General features: G+C 47.9%; 1 protein-coding gene across 1 annotated transcript in view; it reads left to right on the forward strand.

Annotated features, from left to right (window-relative positions):
- The window catches only part of LOC133509902 (G patch domain-containing protein 8-like), a 48,167-nt gene extending 35,584 nt beyond the window's left edge, over positions 1 to 12,583 (forward strand). Inside the window, exons 2-5 of the mRNA XM_061837367.1 lie at positions 1,751 to 1,858; positions 3,389 to 3,552; positions 6,186 to 6,304; positions 8,245 to 12,583. Of these exons, the coding sequence (XP_061693351.1) occupies positions 1,751 to 1,858; positions 3,389 to 3,552; positions 6,186 to 6,304; positions 8,245 to 12,026 (4,173 nt within the window). The 3' untranslated portion in view covers positions 12,027 to 12,583. The remainder of the gene's footprint in view (positions 1 to 1,750; positions 1,859 to 3,388; positions 3,553 to 6,185; positions 6,305 to 8,244) is intronic.
- Positions 12,584 to 21,745: the final 9,162 nt, after the last annotated feature.

The following is a 21,745-nucleotide window of genomic DNA, read 5'->3' on the forward strand; positions in this document are numbered from 1 at the left end:
TGCGATGAATAAAGGGATCCTTCGGCAATCGGAAGGCGCCGAGACGTCATCGCTCAACGCGCACGCTAATGAAAAGCTCCAGTGCCATAAATATCGATTCGGCGCGAGCACGCGATACGTTTCACGCTACGTGAGCGCCGGCGACCGTTCGGGAAGCCCCCCCCCCCCATAGAGCGGATGGCGACAGGACGCCCCGGCGTACACGCGAGGCCGCGACGTTTTTTGGCGTGGTGACTGACGTGTTGGAAATCAACTCATTATGGAGTGAACTTAGTCGACGTTGAAGTGATTTTTTTTTTTTTTTTTTTTTGTGGACAAAAATAACTGTAAAAAATGGTATTTAAAAAGTTTTCAAATATAATCTGAGCAGGTAATAGTGTCAGTTTTGTGTCGATTTCAACTTCCTGTTTGAGCAGGAGAACTGACTAAATACTTTCCTTCCCCGCCGTTTACGTTTGAACATTTCTGTGTATTAACAATATGTAAACGTGCATTATCGTTGATGGATCCATGAAACCATCCATTATTCAAGCCGCCTATCCTCACGAGGCTCACGGGAGAGCCGGAGCCTAGCCCAGCTAGCTTTGGGCGAAAGGAGGACTACACCCTGAACTGGTCGCCAGTCAGTTGCTGGGAATGAGCGGGAATCGATCCCGCGCTGCCCGCAGCAAAGCCAGGCATGTGTAGCACTACACTGTCGGTGACGCTTTTGGATGCAAGAATCATGTCATGAGCAAGGCATGACCACCGCCAGTTCGTTGCCTGGCGTTAGTGAGTTGCATTCACCGCCTGTGGGACTCTCCGGTTCTACGCGTAAGTTAGAGTGACCCTCGTCACAGTGATTCTGTGCCCTTTAGTTTGATCCTGTCCTGTTGAGTTTGGTAGTTTGCCCCAGAGTCATCGAACCCTTGCTGTATGTCTTTTGGATCCCACCTAGCCTAGCGTTTCTGTACCTCTGCCTCGTCGGACCGCTACACTGCGTATGGCCCAGTTTACACAATAAACCACAGTGAGCATTATACCTATGCCTCAAAGTCCTGCATTTGGGGCCGTCCCCGCAACGGAGGTTTCTGACAGGATTGTGTCTTTAAATCACAAGAATGTTCAACCAAATCATGTATGAGCAGAAGTCTGTTAGCTTAATGCTAACATATAATTCAATAAACTCTTAGATGGCCTATCAGAAATTAGCATAGCGGTCCTGGTGATTGTAAACACGCACACGCACACACACAATCTGCATTACTACGGATCCCACTCACACCCAGTTTCCGGAATAAACCACATTGAACATCATGCCATTGCCTCAAAGTCCTGCATTTGGGTCCGCCCCCGTAACCGGAGGTTCCTGACAAATCATCATGTTAAAAAGATCTTCATCAAAACTAAATATTTCCATATTCAATTTAGAACTTTCCAGGAACAATCTCCTCACAAGTATAAGATCAATAACCCAATCATTCCCAGATGTATGAACAACATTTTGTACACGCGATAACATCGTGTCCGTTCCGACACTTTTCTCGAGTCGAGCTCATGTTGCTTCACTCTGCGCTCGAGTTATTTTTATTCCTTCCTTTCTTTTTTTTTTTTTTTTTTTGGAGTGAGTCAGCGTCCTTGCTCCGTGACTTTTTCCATTATTTTTTTTATTCTTTCCCAGCGCCAGACGGCGTCCACATTTTCTCAATACGCACGCGCATTAAATAAAAAGTCACTTCATGTGTCTGTGTCTGTAACTTTGTGCGTGCAGGACGAAGGCGCCTCCTCCCGTCTGTACTGCGAGCTGTGCGACAAGCAGTACGTGCGACACCAGCAGTTTGACAACCACATCAACTCCTACGACCATCACCACAAGCAGGTGAGCGGTGAGCGGTGGGCGGTGCCGGAGCGGAACCGGGTCGGGTCGGGCCCGGTCGCCTTGCGCCCACTGGTCTCTTTTGTTCCACGCCGGAGCCAGAAGGAGCTCGCTCATCTTTTGTGTATGACGCATCCGTCCACAAAAAAAAATGGGACTTTCCATGAGGGAAACGTTTGATAACGTTATCCATTTTCTTTGCCGCTTATCCTCACGAGGGTCGCCGGGAGTGCCGGAGCCTATCCCAGCTGTCGACGGGCAGGAGGCGGGCTACGCCTTGAACTGGTCGTCAGCCAATCGCAGGGCACATGGAGACAAACATCCATCCGTCCATTAATTTTCTTAGCTGCTTATCCTCACGAGGGTCGCCGGGAGTGCCGGAGCCTATCCCAGCTGTCAACGGGCAGGGGGCAAGCGAGGTACACCCTGAACTGGTCGCCGGCCAATCGCAGGGCACACGGGGACAGACAACAGCCGCACTCACAATCACACCTTGGGGCAATTCATGTTGCGTGGGTTTTTTTGGGGGCAGGGGGAGTGGGAGGAAACCGGATTACCCGGAGAAAACCCACGCAGGCGTGGGGAGGACATCCAAACTCCTCACAGGCGAGTCCGGGATTGAACCCGGGACCTCAGAACTGTTAGTACGGTAGTAGTAGTTAGTAGTATTTATTTGGTACCTGATAATGTTATAACACATGGCGGCACGGTGGATCAGCTGGTAAAGCGTTGGCCTCACAGTTCTGAGGACCCGGGTTCGATCCCGGCCCCGTCTGCGTGGAGTTTGCATGTTCTCCCCATGCCTGCGCGAGTTTAGGCCGGTTTCCTCCCACATTCCAAAAACACGCAACACGAAATGAACACTCTAAATTGCCCATAGGTGTGATTGTGGGTGTTTGTCTCATTGTGCCCTGCGATTGGCTGGCGACCAGTTCAGGGTGTACCCCGCCCGCCTCCTGCCCGTTGACAGCTGGGATCGGCTCCAGCACTCACTGTGACCCTGGCGAGGATAAGCGGCAAAAAAATGGATGGATGGAAGACAACACACATGAATCCTGAAAGTAAAAATTTGCGAACGTCACCGGCATTAGCGAGGCTCTTTTTTGTAACGCACGCGCTCACGCTAATCACCCTTTTCCGAAGTACTTAAAAGTTTGTTCCGGTTTGTCAAATCCCACGACTTGCGTTATTGTTATTGTGATGATGACGACGACGATATACGGCGTTTTTGTCGCGCCCGTGATTATTATTTGCGAGCGCCCGTCGCTATCTCTGCGGAATTAAGCCGGACGCCGCCGAAGCTGACACTTGAGCGCGCTCGCGTATTTACACATAAATTATTGAAACATATGTAGACGCAAAATGTACACACGGGCCCATACGAGTTTGTCATTTTCCAACGTTGTCACTTTGACGTCCGCCGATGACGTTACGGCGATGTCATGGGAATAATAATGATAATAGTAATAATGATAAGTCGGTGGCGACTCTTTCGGCGACGCGGTCCTCGCAATAACGACGCTGCCGTTCCAGCGTCTGAAGGAGCTGAAGCATCGCGAGTTCTACCGGGTGTTGGCCTGCAGGAGGCAGCGTAAGAGGAGGGAGGAACGCAGGGAGGGGCGCTTGCTGAGGAAGAAGAAGAAGAAGAAGGTCCAGCATCATCCTCATCATGAGGAGGAGAAAACGCAAGTGCGCTGGTGAGGAAGAAAAACGCAAACTCATATCACAAAACACCTTCCCATCATTTCAAACTCATCTCGCAACGTTACCCTTCAAAATAAAAGATGCTGTCCAGACGAGCGCATTTCACAAAATGCGGCACACGCGGGAAAGACTCTCCGTAACTCTCACAAACAACCCAGACTAAATTAGCTCCTCCCCCAATATACCTCCGCATTCCTCCTTGCGGCAAAATTGTACAACTTTCCGACTTGTCTGCAGCTTCGGCGGCACCCTGTGGGCTCGTCGGGCCTTTTCAGAACGTCAAATGTGTTTTATGAAAATAATTGGTTAATTATTCATGTTGAAATTATTTCAGTGCAATTTCAAAATGAATTATATTCATAAAATTCCCCGCTTGACTGGGAATAGTAAGTTTCTTTCGGCTTGTCCCTTTCGGGGTCGCCACGGCGCGTCATCTCAGATGAAATGCACATATTTGTCTGGCACAATTTTTTTTTTTTTTTTTTTTTTACGCCGGATGCCCTTCCTGACGCAGGAGGCCCCAGTGGGATACGAACCCGCAACCCCTGGTTTACCAAACTGGGCCTAATATCATAAAAACATTTATATGCAATTACAGATACATTGAACATATTTCCTCACTGTATTGTAAACGTTTTTTTAAATTAAATGAAAATGAATTTTATTGTTACAATAAAGTTCTAAGCCATTATAAATAAAGACATTTAAATATATTTGTTAAATAAACGAGAAATACATCTTGCATTGATTTTTGTAGATTAATGACATTTCAATTAAGAGATTGAGATTGAAACCGTCCATCCGTTTTCTGAGCTGCTTATCCTCACAAGTGTTGCGAGAAGAGATTGAATCATATATTATAAATAAAGACATTTAAATAAACAAGAAATACATCTTGTATTGATTTTTGTAGATTAATTACATTCCAATTAAGAGATTGAGATTGAAACCGTCCATCCGTTTTCTGAGCTGCTTATCCTCACAAGAATATATTATAAATAAAGACATTTAAAAATATTTGTTAAATAAACAAGAAATACATCTTATATTGATTTTTGTAGATTAATGACATTTCAATTAAGAGATTGAGATTGAAACCGTCCATCTGTTTTCTGAGCTGCTTATCCTCACGAGTGTTACGAGAGGAGATTAAATCATATATTAAAATAAACTTCTCCAATTGGTTTTAATTAGTGTAACCAAAACATATTCAAAATATTATCTAGATATGTATATTAATATGTATATATATATATTAATATGTCCGATTGGCCGGGGCAAAGTTCATCGACCTCTCCGTTAGCAGACCAACATATAGGACGCCAAAAACTTCCCGTGAAAAATGTACGACGCCACGGTAGGAATGAGAAGCCCCCGACAAACACACGAGCGTAGCTTCTGGACAAGGTGTTGCGGCGAGCGACCCGGCGCCGAGTTTTCTCAGCGAACTTGAACGCATCCCTCCCCCTCCGGAGCAGCGAGTCGCAACCGGAGCGCGCCCACGCAACAAAAACTCCAGCCGCTGCCAGAAAGTAGTCCCTCGGGAGCACATCACCCTCTTGAAATCCAAGAATGAAGGCCAGAATTTCAAAGTCGCTGGGCGGAATATGCCGTTCACGCTTCGCGTGCCGAGAAGGACGATCGTGGCGGGGGTGCTCGCTAGAAAGCAGGAAAATAAAAATAAACAACAATCCGGAGCTGTCAGATTAATTTCAGCGGTGGGCCACATTGGAGTTGCGTTTTCCCTTAGGGGGCTGCTATAAATATGAAAAAATGATAAACGCAGTCAAGGACAATAGTTTAACTATTGATCAATTAACTCTTAGGAAGGGGTTTGTAACAAAATACATGCCTGCAATATCTCAACATCGATATTTATCACATATGACAGTTTGAAAGTTTGAACAGATTTTAGCAACGATCCTGGAAGTCGGCACATGATTCGCTTCCACGGGCCGCACAAAATGATGTGGTGGGCCATATCTGGCCCCCCCGTCCTTACGTTTGACACCAGCAAACTACACTCTAACGTTAAGCATTTTTAATTCAGTAATTTCCGTCGCGAGGGAGGTCGCATATCACGCACGAAATTGACTTGCGTTTCTGTCGTCCATAATTTTATGCTATTCTGTAAAAAATAAAAATTAGACTCCAACTAAATGACATTTTAGTGAAAAGGGTTTGACTAAAAACAAAATCCATATTTTCTGTCGAAATTAACCCCAGCTTCCGGTTAGAAGCATAAACTTTCGCTTGTTCGCCAAACCCGATTGATCACAATCAGAAACCTGAAATTGTTTTACAGACGCGAACTCGTTTCCCAAACGTCCGATCGATGACTCGCAATCCAAAACGTACAATTTTGTTCGCAGTCGCAGCCACGAATATGCAATTCGCGCTCATCGTGACTCACATTCCCCTCCAATGCGCAATTTACAGTCTTCAATGAAGCTCATATTCCTATTTTTGTAACGCGGGACAATTTCCACGTGTAAGGCAGACACGTGAACTGCGATGAAGTCGCGTTTGATTAAAAGAACGAGAAAGTCGCGTGTTGCAGCTGCGGAGCCGGCGTAGAGCCAAGCCGTGACCGGATTGATTTCCAGTTTTCGCTCTTTTCCCCCAGCGCTCCGGGTTCGGGGCCAATGTTCCGCTCCACCACCGTGGCGGTGGAGCCGGCGTGCCCGATGGGGAAGCGAAGCGACGTCCGCGCCGACGGCGACGCCGTCGGAGCTCTGGGGAGAGGTAAGAGCTCTTTAAATGCTCGATGAGGGGATTTGCTCCGTCGCCGTATCGATGCATCCCAGCATCAAGCATGACAACACACACAAACACACTCATTGGCCTCATCGAGTCTGCGTACTGACTGGAGGCTTGGCGTGGACAACACAACCTGGCGTTGAGTACTCTAAAGACTGTAGAGATGATTCTGGACTTCAGGAGGCATCCCTCACCACAGCTGCCCAACTGTCGAGACCTTCAAGTTCTTGGGAATTTCAGTCTCGAAGGACCTGAGGTGGGAGACGAACGTCAACTCCATCCTCAAAAGGATGTACTTCTTGCGGTTTCTGAGGAACCACCGTCTGGCGCAAGAGTTGCTGAATCAGTTCTACACAGGGGTCACCCAATCAGGACTGTGTACCTCCATCACAGTTTGGTTTGGGGGCCGCCACAAAAACGGACAAAGTCAGACCGCGACGGACAATCAAAACCGCTGAACGGGTTGTCGGCACCGCTCTGCCCACTATTGAGGATTTACACGCAAGGCGAACTAGGTCCAGACCAAGAAGAACGTATTTTGCCGCCTCTTCAAATGCTTCTCCCCCCCCCCCAAGATCATCAAAAAAATGTCAATATCAGACAGCCATAAATGGTGATTTTGTTTATGAAGGAATAAAACCTTGTCAGGGTTGCCTGGTTCAAGGATGCAGGTACACTCCGCCGGTGTGCTCGGAGCACGTTGTCAAGGTTTGTTGCTCATATTGCGGATTTGCCATGAGGGGATTCTCGGCTGCTGACCCCAGTTGAGGCAGGAAGCAGTCAGAAATCCGTTGAGGAAACTTCCTGTCGCCGTTTTGCTGAACTTGGTGGCGGCGCGTCCACGACCAGCAGACCCCTCCGGAGGGATCGGGACGTTGAAGATGCTCGATCAGTCGCCTCAGCGGTATTCCTAGTTGGGAAGAGTCATCCGTTCTTCCGTTTTCTTCGCCGCTTATCCTTACAAGGGTCACGGGGAGTGCCGGAGCCTATCCCAGCTTGTCAAAAGGGAAGGAGGCGGGGCACACGCTGAACCGGTGTGGGATGTGGGAGGAAAGCGGAGAAAACCCACGCAGGCGGGTCCAGGATTGAACCCAGGACCTCAGAACTGTGAGGCTAGCGCTTTTACCAGTTGATCCACCGTGCCGCAGGAAGAGTCACAGAACCAGCAAAAGTAAAACCGACTCTTTTCTTGAGCATTGAGTAGCGAATATCCTTCATTTGTGTACTCAATGACGTGACAGTCTGGTGAACGGGGAGTTTGTTGTGTCCCACTTGAAGACTTTCTGTGGGTAAAAAAATCATCAGTGGGAGTTTTAAAGAAATGACAAATGCTCTCAAAACCCGTCACCGGCGCATGAATATTCATAAACGTTCGGCAAAGTTTTGCGTTTTTCTCAAACAGATGGAAACATTTGTTTTAAAGATATGCATCGAGGAGGAGGAAGATGTTCGGGAGGTGGAGGAAAGTCGAAGAGGAGAACAAAGTTGAGGAGGAAGGCCTGGTTTAGGTGCAGCAGCGGGATGAGGAGGAAGTGTCCGAGGATTTGCATCCTCGCCTCGCGACGTATTTCCAGCGCAGCCCTCGCCAAGCGCGTAAATCCTGCGGTAGGCAAACGGAGGCCCGGCAGCTGCCTCCCGGCGCTCCAAAACGGATCTGCAGAAACGGATATTTCGTATGAACATAAAAGACGCTTCCAAGTAAGCCTCGCATTCATCAGCGCGCTTATTTCTTCTCCAGTGCGTCCCACGCTCGTAAATCACATTGCGACGTGTGATGAGCGACAAAAAGTGATACCCGGCGGCCGGATTGCCGAATCCCTCCGCAAACGGGCCCAAAATCATCTTCATCTTTGTCTTTTTTCTCACATGCAAATGTAAGCTCTCTTGTAATCCTCCATGTTCGTCTCCTTCTTCCCTTCCTCTAGATCCTCAAAGCTCACTGCTCCTTCCTCTGGGAAGCCGACTCCTGAGCGACGCGCGGTGGCCGTACCGGCAACTGGACGACGGCGCCATTACGTCCGGCGACGTCACGGGCGGAAACGGCGAGACCGGCCAAAGCGGAGCCCTTAACAAGCTCCCTTGGGCTCCCGGTTTCTTAAGCGACACCATTAGAGCCACCAACAGCGAAAACAAAACCTCCGTCGCCAGCAGGGGACGCCCCGTTTGCTTCTCTCTGCCTAAAAGGAGCTGTGTTCTGCTCCACCAATCAGCCGCCGTCTTCATCCAAGCCGGGCGGAGTTCGCGAGACGGGCAGAAGACGACCCACGAAGTGGACAGAAATGTCTCATCACAGCGGATCTCAGCTGCACCGTGTGGCCGTGCTTTGACCAGAGAACTGGACGACCCGATGAACGCCGCGTTGTCTTTATGTAACCACCAACACGGGACCGGAGCCCCTGTCCACGTGGGAAGCGGGACAGGTGCCCAAGACACTGCTGGAAGTATGATTAGACCGGCAGTCGTTGGTGAATGTGGGACGGAAGCCCAAGACGGAGGTGGAAGTGGGCTTGGAGCCAAAGTTAGTATCGGATATGGAGCCCGAGTAGCCGGCCAAAGCGGGACTGAAGACCAAACCGGTGAAGAAGGTCGGACAAGAGCCCAGAATAATGGCCGAAGTGGAACCGCGGCCCAAGTCAGTGGAACACAGACAACCGGTAGAAGTGGGAGTGTAGGTGAAGACAGGGGTGGAAGTAGAACTGTTGCCCAAGACATTGAAGACTGTGGGCCTGGAGGCCAAATCAATGCAGATGGTAGTACCAGAGCTGAGGCCTGTGGTCAATCTGTGACTAAAACCGCATCCACTGAAGATAGTGGCCGAAGTAAGACTGGAGACCAAATAAAAGGTCAAAGTGTCATGGGATCCCTAATCAATGCGGGAGGTAGTACCAGCACCGAGCACAGTGGTAGACGTGAAATTGGAGCTGGAGTTAGTCACGGAATTGAGACTAGAGCCATCAGAAATAGTGGTGGAATCAGGACTGAAGGCCATGCTACTTGTCAAAGTGGGCTAGGAGCCCAAATCATTCTAACACATAGCACTCAAGTCCAGGATCCAGCTGGATCCCAAGTCAGTCTTGGTAGTGTCACTGGAGAGGAAGACTGGGACACAGGTGGTTCGGGACCCAAAGCTACTGATCGACATGAGACCGAAGCCCGTGACCGAGGTGGACCTGGGACTGGAACTGTCAAAGATACTGGTGATAGTGAGATTGGAGCCCTAGTATCTGGTCAGAGTGGGACTCCAACCCAACCAGGTAATGAAGGTGGCACTGGATCCAGCAAGGTTCCAGTCCTGCCACCGCCCACTTTGGAGTGTCAGAGTTCTGGCTTTGAAACCTCTAACAAAGGCGATTTTGTCCAAAAGCTACGTTGTTCCGTTCCCGCCGTGATCCATCAAGCAGGATTCGTGAACCAACCCAAAGACATGGATCAAAAACAATCACCGAGTTCTACTCCAGGTCGGCCCAAGGAACCTTTCTGTCCCGTCCTGAGCCGCGACGGCAGCCGCGTCCTGCTGTGGCCCTCGGAGATGGTCCGCTACACCAAGACGTCGCCCTCGCTCTCCTACAGCGTCAACCCGCTGCTGTACGATTTCCGAGCGCACGGAGGCGGCCGGGGGGAACCGGGGAGGAGAATAAAGCCGTCAGTGATCAAACGGGACGGCTGCCAACACAAGTGGGAAAACGGCGGGGGAGGCGGCAGGATAGAGTCAGATGAAAGCCAGGACGAGAATGAAGGAGGACAGGCGGGAAATCTTCTGCCAGTCGCGGGCCGAGGCGAAGGCGGCGACGAAGTCGGCAAAGTGGTCGGCCCGTTTCCTCGTGCCGACGCTTTCGAATCCGGCCGTGTTGGACTGGGGAAAAGAAAGAGGAGGAGGAAAAGGGGAGGGCTGAGGAAGAGGGGGAGAAGGAAAAGAGGAGAGGAGATGAAGAGGAAAGAGCAAAGGAGGAGGGAGATAATAACTAGTCTTTGCGAGATGGCAAGGCTGGAAAGAGAGGACGGCGGAACAGAAAAGCGGCTATTAAGTCATCTGGCGGCGCGGCGGATGCTCGCAGGCCTCGGAAAGACGCCGAGGGGGGGGGGCCAGGGAGTGATAGCGGAGAACGACGCGCTATTAAGTCGTCTTCCCGCAAATCGGTGTAATCGCTGGATGCAGGTGAACGCGGGGGCCGGCCCGCCTCGGTGCCGGCCATTACCGTGCGGGCGGGGCCTCCGCGGGGGTGCGGCATGTAATGCGGCGATTAGCCCCGCCACCCGGACGCCGCGCCGTCTGGCGACTACGGGGCCGCGGCGCAAACATCAAGATGGAGACGAGCGAGGGCGGCGAGATAACAAGTGCGGGGATCGGAGCGAGATAAGCTCTCGGGAGGCGAGAGCGTGCGAGGCGGCGATTAGCAGCTTCTCGTCCCCCCGCCGAGACGCAGCGTGCGAACGCCAAATCCATCTCTCGCCATCAAAACACGCGGAAGCAGCATGCGATGCGGCGATTAGCCCCGACCCCCTTTCTTTTAGAGGCCCAGCGTGTGCTCGCAGACAAACGGCGGCGGGACATAATCACCCCGTTGATGCAGCAAAGCTAGAAAGTGAGCCGAGGGTCCCGCCGGGACGCACAAACACTGAACTCGGCTGCGAGGGTCTCTCACAGGAAGTGAGGCGCGCGGCAAAGAGGAAGCGGGCAGAGTGCCCGGAAAACAACGCTCGGAAGAAACGCAAGCGTGGACGACGACAAACCAGAAGAGTTGTCGGCTTCGGTTCGAAGACAACTTTGGACTTAACGGAAGGAAGCGGCAAAGAGGCGAAACCTGTCGAGACAGATAAAGTACGCCCGGATGCCAACGCTGAGCTCTGCCAAGATAACGACAACGCCGTCGCCGACAATGGAATACTCGACAAGGCGCCTCCCGGGGAAAACACCCGTGAAGACGACAACACGGAACTGGAACGCCCACAGGGCAGCGGCAGCGGCAGCAGCAAGGAGACAAATCCGAGTGACTTCTCACCCGACGGGACGGATAAAGCGTGTCGGGAGGCCGGCGACGCGAGCCGACCGTCGCGCCTCGACGACGTCCCGGAAGGATTTCGTCCCGCCCGTGGCCGTCGTCTGCGCCGCGAGAACGTCGACAACAACGTCGACGCGCCTCCAGAGGACACAACTCGTGATGATGTCACCGTCAGCGGTGAACGCGTGAGCCCGGGCGGTGACGCCCCCATTTCGGAACCCAAACCTCCTCAAAGCGAGGGGGACGGTGACAGTCGGCATTGCGAGAAGGACAAGTTGCCGGATGTCCCCTCGCCGAAAGACTCTCATCCGGCTGGGAGGCGTCACGAGGGCAGGACTGTGGAACTCGTCTACCCGGAGAAGAGGCCTCGTTTCCCCCACGGCCTCCCTCCGGGGTGCGTCCCCCTCCAGGGTCCCCTCCTCCTCCCGGCACCGTCCTCCTTCTCCTTCCACCACACGGTCATCCACCACCACATATCCCTCCTTCCCCCGCCCCTCCCGCTCCCTTCGTACCCCCAACCCCTGACACACTTCGCCCCCCACCCCCTCGCCCTAAATCCGCCACCGCCGCCCTCTTTCTTCGCCTCGCCGCCCATCCGCCTCCTGGACTCTCCGTATCCCCTGGGGACGGAATTTCACCCGATGCTGAGTCACCACCTCCTGGCGCCCCCACACCCCCCTGCCCTCCCCTTGCAGGTGTTGTTCTAGTCGCCATCTCGGACAGGCTTTCAAGACTCGTAACCTCCCTCATCACTCCGCAGTGAAGCCCCGCCCCTTTACGGCAGGAGATACTTCCTGGAAATCACGCGTGATAGGTGAAAATCTGCAGTAGAGAAACCGTCGAAAATACGTACAACTAATAAACCAACACTCACCTGCATATATTCTTCATCCTCTGCAAAGAGCAACTAATATTCATGCAGGTTACCGAGAACCGTCTCCATGTACATATCTGTGCTACTTTATTTTTTTTTTTTCGAGTGCTATTATTTAAAACATTCGAATGGGCTACAATGCTATCGAAAAAGGTCCAGTCGGAAATTTTCTATTCATCCATCATGGGGAACGTAAATAAGTGAATGATTCCGAACGCAGTTACTGGTACAGTTAGGCGGCAGATTTTTAAGCTTGCATTTAATTGCATGGCCATGAGGGGGCGGGGGGACAAAATGAATTTGAAATGGGATTGATTTTGTTTCCATGGCGACACGCGCACACATGCCGAGCGATTGTGTCAACCGGAGTCAGACTGCGCACAATTGAAGGTCAATCATTCGGGGGGGGGGGGGGGGGGGGGGGCGTCCCCGTCACCGTCGTCCTCTTGACCAACAGCGAGACGGAAAAACTTCACTTTGTGTGATTTTCGCACAAACGTCACGTCGCGTGACTTTTCTTGAGAACTTGACTTTGTCAATCTTTGGCCCAAAGGCGCAACGTTGACTGTTTTGGGGTTTGCCCCCCCCCCAGGATGCAACTTTGCGCATTGTTGTCGTGGCATTTTTACGCTGTCACTCCTGCGACAAAACAACAACGACAGTTGTTAGCGACACAAATTCAACAACGGCGAGTCGCTGGTAAGACTTCCCATTGAAATGTTTTCACAAACGCTTTTATTCGATTTTTTGCATTGATTTGATTTGAATGATTTAAAATTAAACATTACTTAATTAGATAAATGAATCACAATAATAATGTAATCCATCCAGCCATATTCTTAGCCGCTTATCCTCACGAGGGTCGCGGGGAGTGCCGGAGCCTATCCCAGCTGTCAAGGGGCAGGAGGCGGGGCAGACCCTGAACCGGTCGCCAGCCAATCGCAGGGCACATAGAGACAAACAGCCGCGCTCGCAATTACACCTACGGGCAATTGAGAGTGTCCAATGAATGTTGCATGTTTTGGGGATGTGGGAGGAAAGCGGAGTGCCCACCCGGAGAAAAGCCACGCAGGCACGGGGAGAACACGCAAACTCCACACGGGGGGGGGGGGGGGGCTGAACCACCGTGCCGCCTAATAATGTAATATTATTAGTTTTGCCATTTTGTTTTTTCCTTGTATGTATTCATCTGTGTTTATTCATATCATTGGTTTATGTATTGTCACCAATTTGAAAAAAAATTCACCTGTACATTTGACATCATAGTATAGTAAAGTCTACTTATTAGAATTTAAAGCAAAATCAAATTGTTATCGAGTATTAAAATGAACAATTCTTCATCCCCATTTTAAGTTTGAACAAGATTTTTTTTTTTTTAATAAAAGATTTGGTGACGGAGATGGTCGCTTGTGAACAGGAGGTCCCACTCTGTCTCTTTTATGCACTTCTGACCAAATTCAAGAGTTTAAAGGGTAAAAGTTTTACCACCAATGCCGCTTTCTTCGTTAGCCCCCGAAGCAGGACCGTTGTTTGATTCCTCCTGCGCCCCCGTCGTCATGGTTACCCCGAGAGACTTTCTGACATATGTTGCAAACAAGTGTGACGTTGTACAGTAGATTGCTACGATCACTTGTGATTAATAATGAGAAAAAAAGCATCAACTAGAAGATAAAAAGTTTACCTGGATGTATTTTTGTAGAGCAGAGCCTCAGTTGAATGAGGCTCACGTTTTATATTTTGTGCTCATGCTCCTAATTATTACTTCTTAGTATTCAAACTACTGCTTTCTTTTCCTTCTTCTGTTCCACTGATAAAAGGAAGAATATTTGTTTAGAAATCTTTGGAGCAAAGTCAACATTATCGATGTGCTTGTTCGGATAAATGGAAAATGGAAAATGAGTAATAAATCAGTAGACTTGATACCAAAGTGTCTTGTTTGCTTCCCCCCCCCCAAAAAAAAAAAAAAAAAATCAAAGAAATTGAACCAAGAGAAATTTGATTCCGAGAAAAAGGTATTTGAGAATTTTCTGAAATAAGAACAATAACAACAATCACTTTTTTTTTTTTTTTTTACCACAAAAGAAAACACTTTAAAGATGGTTCTTTAGTTGCTTCGGAGCTCAAACTCATCATCGACACACGTCTGCACAGAAAAATATCTTGCAAATATCAATAATATAGGACTAATAATATGCCGACAAGGTTCAAGACCGTCATGGCGTTGCAAGCGTCCCATGTCTGTTGGGACATTATTCAGGTTTAGCTCCCACACAGGCAACTTTACTACTTTAAAACACGGGGACAGACCCAAATGCAGGACTCTGACACGAGGACATGATGTTAAGCGTGGTTTCATTCTGAACCGAGGTCGTATACCAATAAGCAGTCCAAAAGCGGCAGAAGCACAAAAACGCTAGGCTATAGGCAAGATCCAAAAACATGAGGCGTGGTCCGATGACAAATGACTTGTGAACAAAAACCTAACAAGACCATGGGGGCACAGATACGCTTTGACGAGTGGATGCACTACACAAAACTTGCGACTTACGCACAGTAGCGTGTAACCCAGTTAAAAAAAAAATGCTACAGTTAAAAGTTAAAATACACAAAGTAGCAATTGGGTTATAGTTAGATGGAAAAACATGACACGCTGTGGCGCCCCCTAATGGGACAAGCCAAAAGGAAAAGAAGAAGAAGACGCAATTAGGTTATAGGTTTTCTTTATACAAAGTGGAGGAATGTTTGTTAAAGTATGTGCTGAATTTATTTTCTTTTGGAGGGATTTGTTTGGGATGTGTTTTATTAATTTGTGTAGAGAAATACTTTTGTTTGACATTTTATTGTTGTCACCAGCGTTTGAGAAGGACAGGAAGTGACGTGTGAGGAGGCGTGGTGAATCGAGGCAACAGAGAGAGAGAGAGAGAGAGAGAGAAAAAAAGCAGAACGGAGTGCGGAGTACTTAGTTGGTTTTTGTTTAAGCAAGGAAAAGTTATTTATTAGCATTGATTAACGTGATCGACAAGGACTGTTGACAGTTCAATTTTGATAGTGTGTCGTTTGAGTTGGACTACTCAAATCACGCCGTAACGTGGCGGAGTTAGCAGCTAATACAGAGACGAAGTGGATGCATGGAACTTAGCTAGGACGCTAGCGACAAGCTAACGCAAGCTAGCGAGGCCGAGGACGAGGACCGTCAGGACTGAGGCTGGACCATTGGACACGTCCCTCGACTTTCTTGGTTCCTGCCGTTTGAAACGCTGCGGGGACATTGGGGTTTGAATTTCTTTTCTTTTGCCTGCTATGTTCATATTTGTATGATCCCCTTAGTTGGCTTAAATTAGCTTAGCTCATATGTGTATTTTGACTTTGTTTTATTGGAATGAGTGTTTGTTTTGTATACATATTTGATTTTCCATGCTTTCTTTGGTTATTAAATGTTCACACTTTTTCTTCCACAACCAGGTCTATTATTATTATTATTATTCATCTGCAAGACAGTTAAAAAAGCGGGGAGTTTATTTGGTAGCTGAGTTATTTAAATTAGGATAACCTTAACCCATAAAGGGGAAATATTATTTCAGAGACCTTTTGAGAGGAATAAGTGCACAAGTAAAGTTGTAATAGCAGTTTAGAATAATTATCATTGTGGTTATGGACAGGTTTCCAATGACGTCACCACCCTTAGACCAATCGGATAAATTAACCATAGACAAAAAAATGAACGTGTCATCTCTCACCTTGTGTTCTCTGACCTTTATGACACACAAGATGGCGTAATTGGAAACCTATCCGTTGCAGGGATGAGAATTTTCCATGGAATTCCAGAGTTTTTTCCAGCTGAAATTGCCATTTTTGTGAAACGTGTAAATCCATTGGGAAATTTTTTTTTTTTTTTTTTGGGGGGTACGGCTTGACGCGGGGCGAGGCTGCGCTCGAGACCGGCCGCCAGGATCGATCGGCAACGCTCGTCGTGAAATTAGTCACGGCTGTGATAGCGGAAAACGGCATTGCTATCTGCTTGGATCAAATGTTGTATTTATGATAAATATTTTTATGATAACGACAACATTCCGATTTCCGACAGCATTTTGGCGGTATTTCGTCGGTATTTTCACTCTGATGTTAACATTTCATAGAGAAACATTCTGTTTACTGCGGCATAGTTATAATATATGTTATCGAGCGGTTTGCACGTTTGTCAGTATGGTGAACGTCTTGGAGCGAAAAGGTGACGATCATGCCAGGGAAATTGATAAAAAACCACGGGCTAAAAAACTGTTTCACATGGGCATGGCTAGAAAAAAGTGTAACCGTGCAGATAGGAAGGAAAAATGTATCAACGTGTCTAACCGAACACGTGCTAAAAGTGGACGTTCCTGGCAAAGTGCTGTCCGCTCTACGTTCCGATATGATCAATTTTGGGAGCCGAGGAGCAAAAAAAAAATATCCAGGAGCATATCTAAACCAGGAAACGCAAAGGTAAGTCGGACGTAAATTTCTCAAATATTATATAATTGACAACTGTTAATACGATGAGGCCTATCTGTAGCACTGGCCCTGGTGATCACGCATTTTATTGCTCACTTTTATATTTCATGATCTCTCTCTCTCTCATATATATGTGTGCGTGCGCGCGTGTGTATATTTATATACAAGTATGTATATGTGTGTATGCATATATACAAGTATGTATATATGTGTGTATGCATATATATATGTATATATATATGTGTGTGTGCATATATATGTATATATATATGTGTGTGTGCATATATATGTATATATATATGTGTGTGTGCATATATATGTATATATATATGTGTGTGCATATATATGTATATATATATGTGTGTGCATATATATGTATATATATATCTGTGTGTGCATATATATGCGTGTATATGTGTGTGTGTGCATATATATGCGTGTATATGTGTGTGTGCATATATATGCGTGTATATGTGTGTGTGCATATATATGCGTGTATATGTGTGTGTGTGCATATATATGCGTGTATATGTGTGTGTGCATATATATGCGTGTGTATATGTGTGTGTGCAATATATATGCGTGTGTATATGTGTGTGTGCATATATATGCGTGTGTATATGTGTGTGTGCATATATATGCGTGTGTATATGTGTGTGTGCATATATATGCGTGTGTATATGTGTGTGTGCATATATATGCGTGTATATGTGTGTGTGCATATATATGCGTGTATATGTGTGTGTGCATATATATGCGTGTAATATGTGTGTGTGTGCATATATATGCGTGTAAATGTGTGTGTGCATATATATGCGTGTAAATGTGTGTGTGTGCATATATGTGTGTGTGCGTATATATATGTGTGTGTTTGTGCATATATATTTAATATATGTGTGTGTGTGCATATATATGTGTATGGTGTGTGTGTGTGCATATATATGTGTATATATGTGTGTGTGTGCATATATATGTGTGTGTGCTTATATATGTATATATATGTATATATGTGTCTGTGTTATATATATATGTGTGTGTGTGTGTATATATATATATATATATGTATACAGACATATATGTGTGTGTGTATATCCATATATGTATATATATATATATACACAAATGTGTATTTATTTCTGAAGTATAACTTGTAAGTGCAGTAGCCTATTTGATGGATATAATTTCAGTCAGTCTACATTTTTATGTCTGAAGTTTGGCAAAATTATTTTGGTTGTTTGGAGTCATATTTTAAGTTTTCAAAATATTACGATTGCCCAGTATTTACACTCTTAGAAGTAACCGGAGGTCACCATTTAACAGTGTGTTTTATTAAAAAAAAAAATAATAATTCATGCCCAAAGGGGGTGTGTAGTAAAACACAACACAAACCCTCACAAAAAAAAAAACAAATTCTCAGATGTGGTCATGTGACCACGTCCATCGAGGCACATATGAAAATTCAAGTCTTTTGGTTAAATAAAAATGAAACGGCCACCTGACTCCTCCAGACTGTACCTAATAAAATGGCCAGTGAGTTTCATTTGTGGTGGAGGCGCACGACGGCCATTATGTACAAGCGTGTGCGTGTGCGCGAATCAATGCTCGTGGGCCGTTTTGCCGGCGTGACCTTTAGGACGGCGCAATTGTGCGGCGGTGTGACATTCAAGCCGGAATGTTTGGAATGGGCCTCCCGGCGTGGACGGCACTTTTCTCCTTTGTTTGTTTTCTCGTTTGATTCATTCAGCGAGAAAAGGTGACATTTGTGTGTCGCCGCCGGACTGAGACTCGAGTGTGGCGGCCGGGCGTCGTTTCTGCAAGAACAAGAAGAAGAACGGCTGAAAAAACAAAAAATGGAAGTGTGTTGTGTTGTTTTTTTTTTTTTTTTTTGTCTCTACAGTTTGGTGACGAGGAACAAAACGCCTTAAAACTTTAATAACGTTTTTGCCACCATTTGCAAAGATTAGAGATCCTTCAATCGGGTCGCCGATATTGTGTCGTGGTACAGGAAGCGTGGGATCGATTCCCGCTCAGTGATGGTGTCGATATCTGCCCTGCCAGTTCGGGGTGCGGTCTGGCTTTCAGCCGAAGCTCGCCGGGACAGTTCTCCAGCTCTCTGCCCGGATAAATGCAGAGGGGTTGGGTCAGGAGGGGCATCCGACGTAAAAACTGTTCCAAACAAATACGAGCGTTTGTCTGAGATGACACGCCGTGGCGACAAGCCGAAAGAAATGCCTACAGAGACGCTTCAAACGAGAGTCAAATAATTCCCGTTTTGCTCATAAGCGCTTCAAATTAGGATTTAAAACGGAATTAAAGTTTCAAATTAAGTCCTTCAAGAGTCAATGAAGGTTTCGGATTTGGCTTTCAAGAACGGGACTGGGGTTTTGGACTAGGCTATCCAAATTGGATTAGGGTTTGAAAGAAAGGTTTCAAAGTCGGGGTAGGGTTTCAAATTCGTGTTTCAAGACAGGTCTCAAATCCAGGTTTCAAAACAGGATTAGGGTTTGAAGACGGGAGTAGTGTTTCAAAGTGAAGGTGTCTTTTCAAATTTGGGTTTCAAAACAAGTTAGGGGGTTCAAATTCTAGGCTTGGGTTTCAAGAAAAGAAGGGTTTTAAACCAGGAGTAGGGTTTCAAATTAGGGCTGAGGTTTCAAAACACTCATCGTGTTCTATAGCCATCCATCCATTCATCCATTTTCTTTGCCGCCTATCCTCATGAGGGTTTGCGGGGCGTGCTGGAGCCTCTCCCAGCTGTCAACGGGCAGGAGCCGGGGTACACCCTGAACTGGTCGCCAGCCATTCGCAGGGCACATAGAGACAAACAACCACACTCACAATTACACCTAGGGGCAATTTAGAGTCTCCAATTGATGTTGTGTGTTTTGGGGATGTGCCTGGACAAAACCCAGGCAGGCACAGGCAGGACATGCAAACTCCACACAGGCGGGTCCAGGGATTGAACCCCGGACCTCAGAAATGGGAGGCCAACGCTTTACCAGCTGATCCACCCTTCCACCGTTTCAAAAACGGGTTCATGTTTGAAATCAGAGTTTCAAGATGGCGATGGTTTCAAATTAGGGTTTGAAGACGGGGGGGGGGGGGGTAAGAGTGTCATGTTAGGGTTTGAAAATTGGACCAGTGTTAAAAAAATGGGGTTAGAATTTCAAATTGGGGTTTCAAACTGCTGAACGTGGACGCCTTCCCTCCATTCATGACAAGAATAGCCAATGAGCCGGGAAACAGGAAGGAAATGAAATGAAAGGAAAGGAAAGGAGGAATACGAGATGGAGAGGGGAAAAAACGTGACGGAAGGAGACGGGTGCAAAAGAGCAGAAAATTAAAAAAACCAACCAGCAAAGGACAAACTCGCTTTTTTACTCCTTTATTTTTAAGGGTGTGTGTGTGTGTGTGTGTGTTGGGGAAAAAAAATGTCAATGTCCAAAGCGTGTGTGTGTGTGTGTTATTTTTTTCACCAAGGAAAACAATTAGAGGGGTGAAGAATGATAGGAAGAAAAAGGAAGGAAGGACGGAGGGATGAAGCATCTGAGGAAGTAAGGAAAGGAGGAGGGATGGTATTGGAAGGAAGGGGGGAAGTCTTTTCTTTTTGTCTTTTCCTGTTTTTGTGAGGGCAGCTGGTAAAGCGTTGGCCTCGCCATCCTGAGGTCCCAGGTTCAATCCCGGACCCGCCTGTGTGGAGTTTGCATGTTCTCCCCGTGCCTGCGTGGCTTTTCTCCGGGTGGGCACTCCGGTTTCCTCCCACAACCCAAAAACATGCAACATTAATTGGACACTCTAAATTGCCCGTAGGTGTGATTGCGAGTGCGGCTGTTTGTCTCCATGTGCCCTGCCATTGGCTGGCGACCAGTTCAGGGTGTACCCCGCCTCCTGCCCGTTGACAGCTGGGATAGGCTTCTCGCGACCCTCGTGAGGATAAGTGGCAAAGAAAATTGTTGGATGGATGTTTTTGTGACATCATCCGCCAGGTAAGCCCCCTAAAAAGCCGCACGGGATTCGTCCACTCGCAGCAGAGGACGCGTTGAAAGGGGCGGCGGCTTCGGAAGGAACCGACCGACCAGCACGTGAGCGCCAGAACCGGGATGGAGGGAGGAAGGAGGGAAGTGGACGGAGAAACGCGAGATGTCGAAGCGCGACGGCAGATGGCGAAGGTCCGCCGGCTAACCTCGCGTTAGCCCGTCTGCTAAATTGACGGCAAAGTCAGTCAAGTCGGCGGCTTTCTATTGGGCGACGGGCAAAGTGGGTCAGACATCAAAGTAGCCGGTGCAGAATCTGCCCGAGCCGGCGCCAAATTGCCGCTTCAACTCTCTCGTCCCGGGCCGGCGCCTGCTCTTTGCAGTCCTCCTTACACGGCGGGTGGGAAATTGCATCGTACACGGCCGCCGCAGCGGAACGGTCCGCGTTTTTTTCGTCCCAAATTCCTGTGCAAGCGGAGACCGGCCGGTGTGACTCGGTCGCCACGGCGATGCATGCCACCGTTCTACGCCGGCGCACGTTCGAAAGAATCGCTCGAAATTCTTCACGCGCTCTCTCTGCGTCATTACGAAGAAGAGAGTTTGCTCGCGATCTGTTCTCGGCCCGTCTGGTTCGTGTGATTCTCCCCCACACGCCGGATACGACTCACTTATTGGCATAAATGAAGTTAGCGTGACAAATTTCAGTTTTAGTCACCATGACGGCGGCAAAACTTGACAAACTTTTTCCATTCCGGCCCCTTTTTTTTTTTTTTTTCAATCAAGTGGAAGTCGGCGTCGCAAACATTCGCGGAAAATAAATCAATCGGGTTCTGCTGGGGACGGCACGGTGGAGAAGCTGGTAAAGTGTTGGCCTCACAGTTCTGAGGGCCTGGGTTCGATCCCGGACAAGCCAGTGTGGAGTTTGCATGTTCTCCCCGTGCCTGCGGAGGTTTTCTCCGGGTGGGCACTCCGGTTTCCTCCATCCATTTCCAAAAACATGCAACGTTAATTGGACACTCTAAATTGTCCGTAAGTCTGATTGGTTGTTTGTCTCGAAGTGCCCTGCGATTGGCTGGCGACCAGTTCAGGCTTT

This window comes from Syngnathoides biaculeatus, chromosome 12 (assembly GCF_019802595.1).
Source record: "Syngnathoides biaculeatus isolate LvHL_M chromosome 12, ASM1980259v1, whole genome shotgun sequence".
NCBI classification, from domain to species: Eukaryota; Metazoa; Chordata; class Actinopteri; order Syngnathiformes; family Syngnathidae; genus Syngnathoides; species Syngnathoides biaculeatus.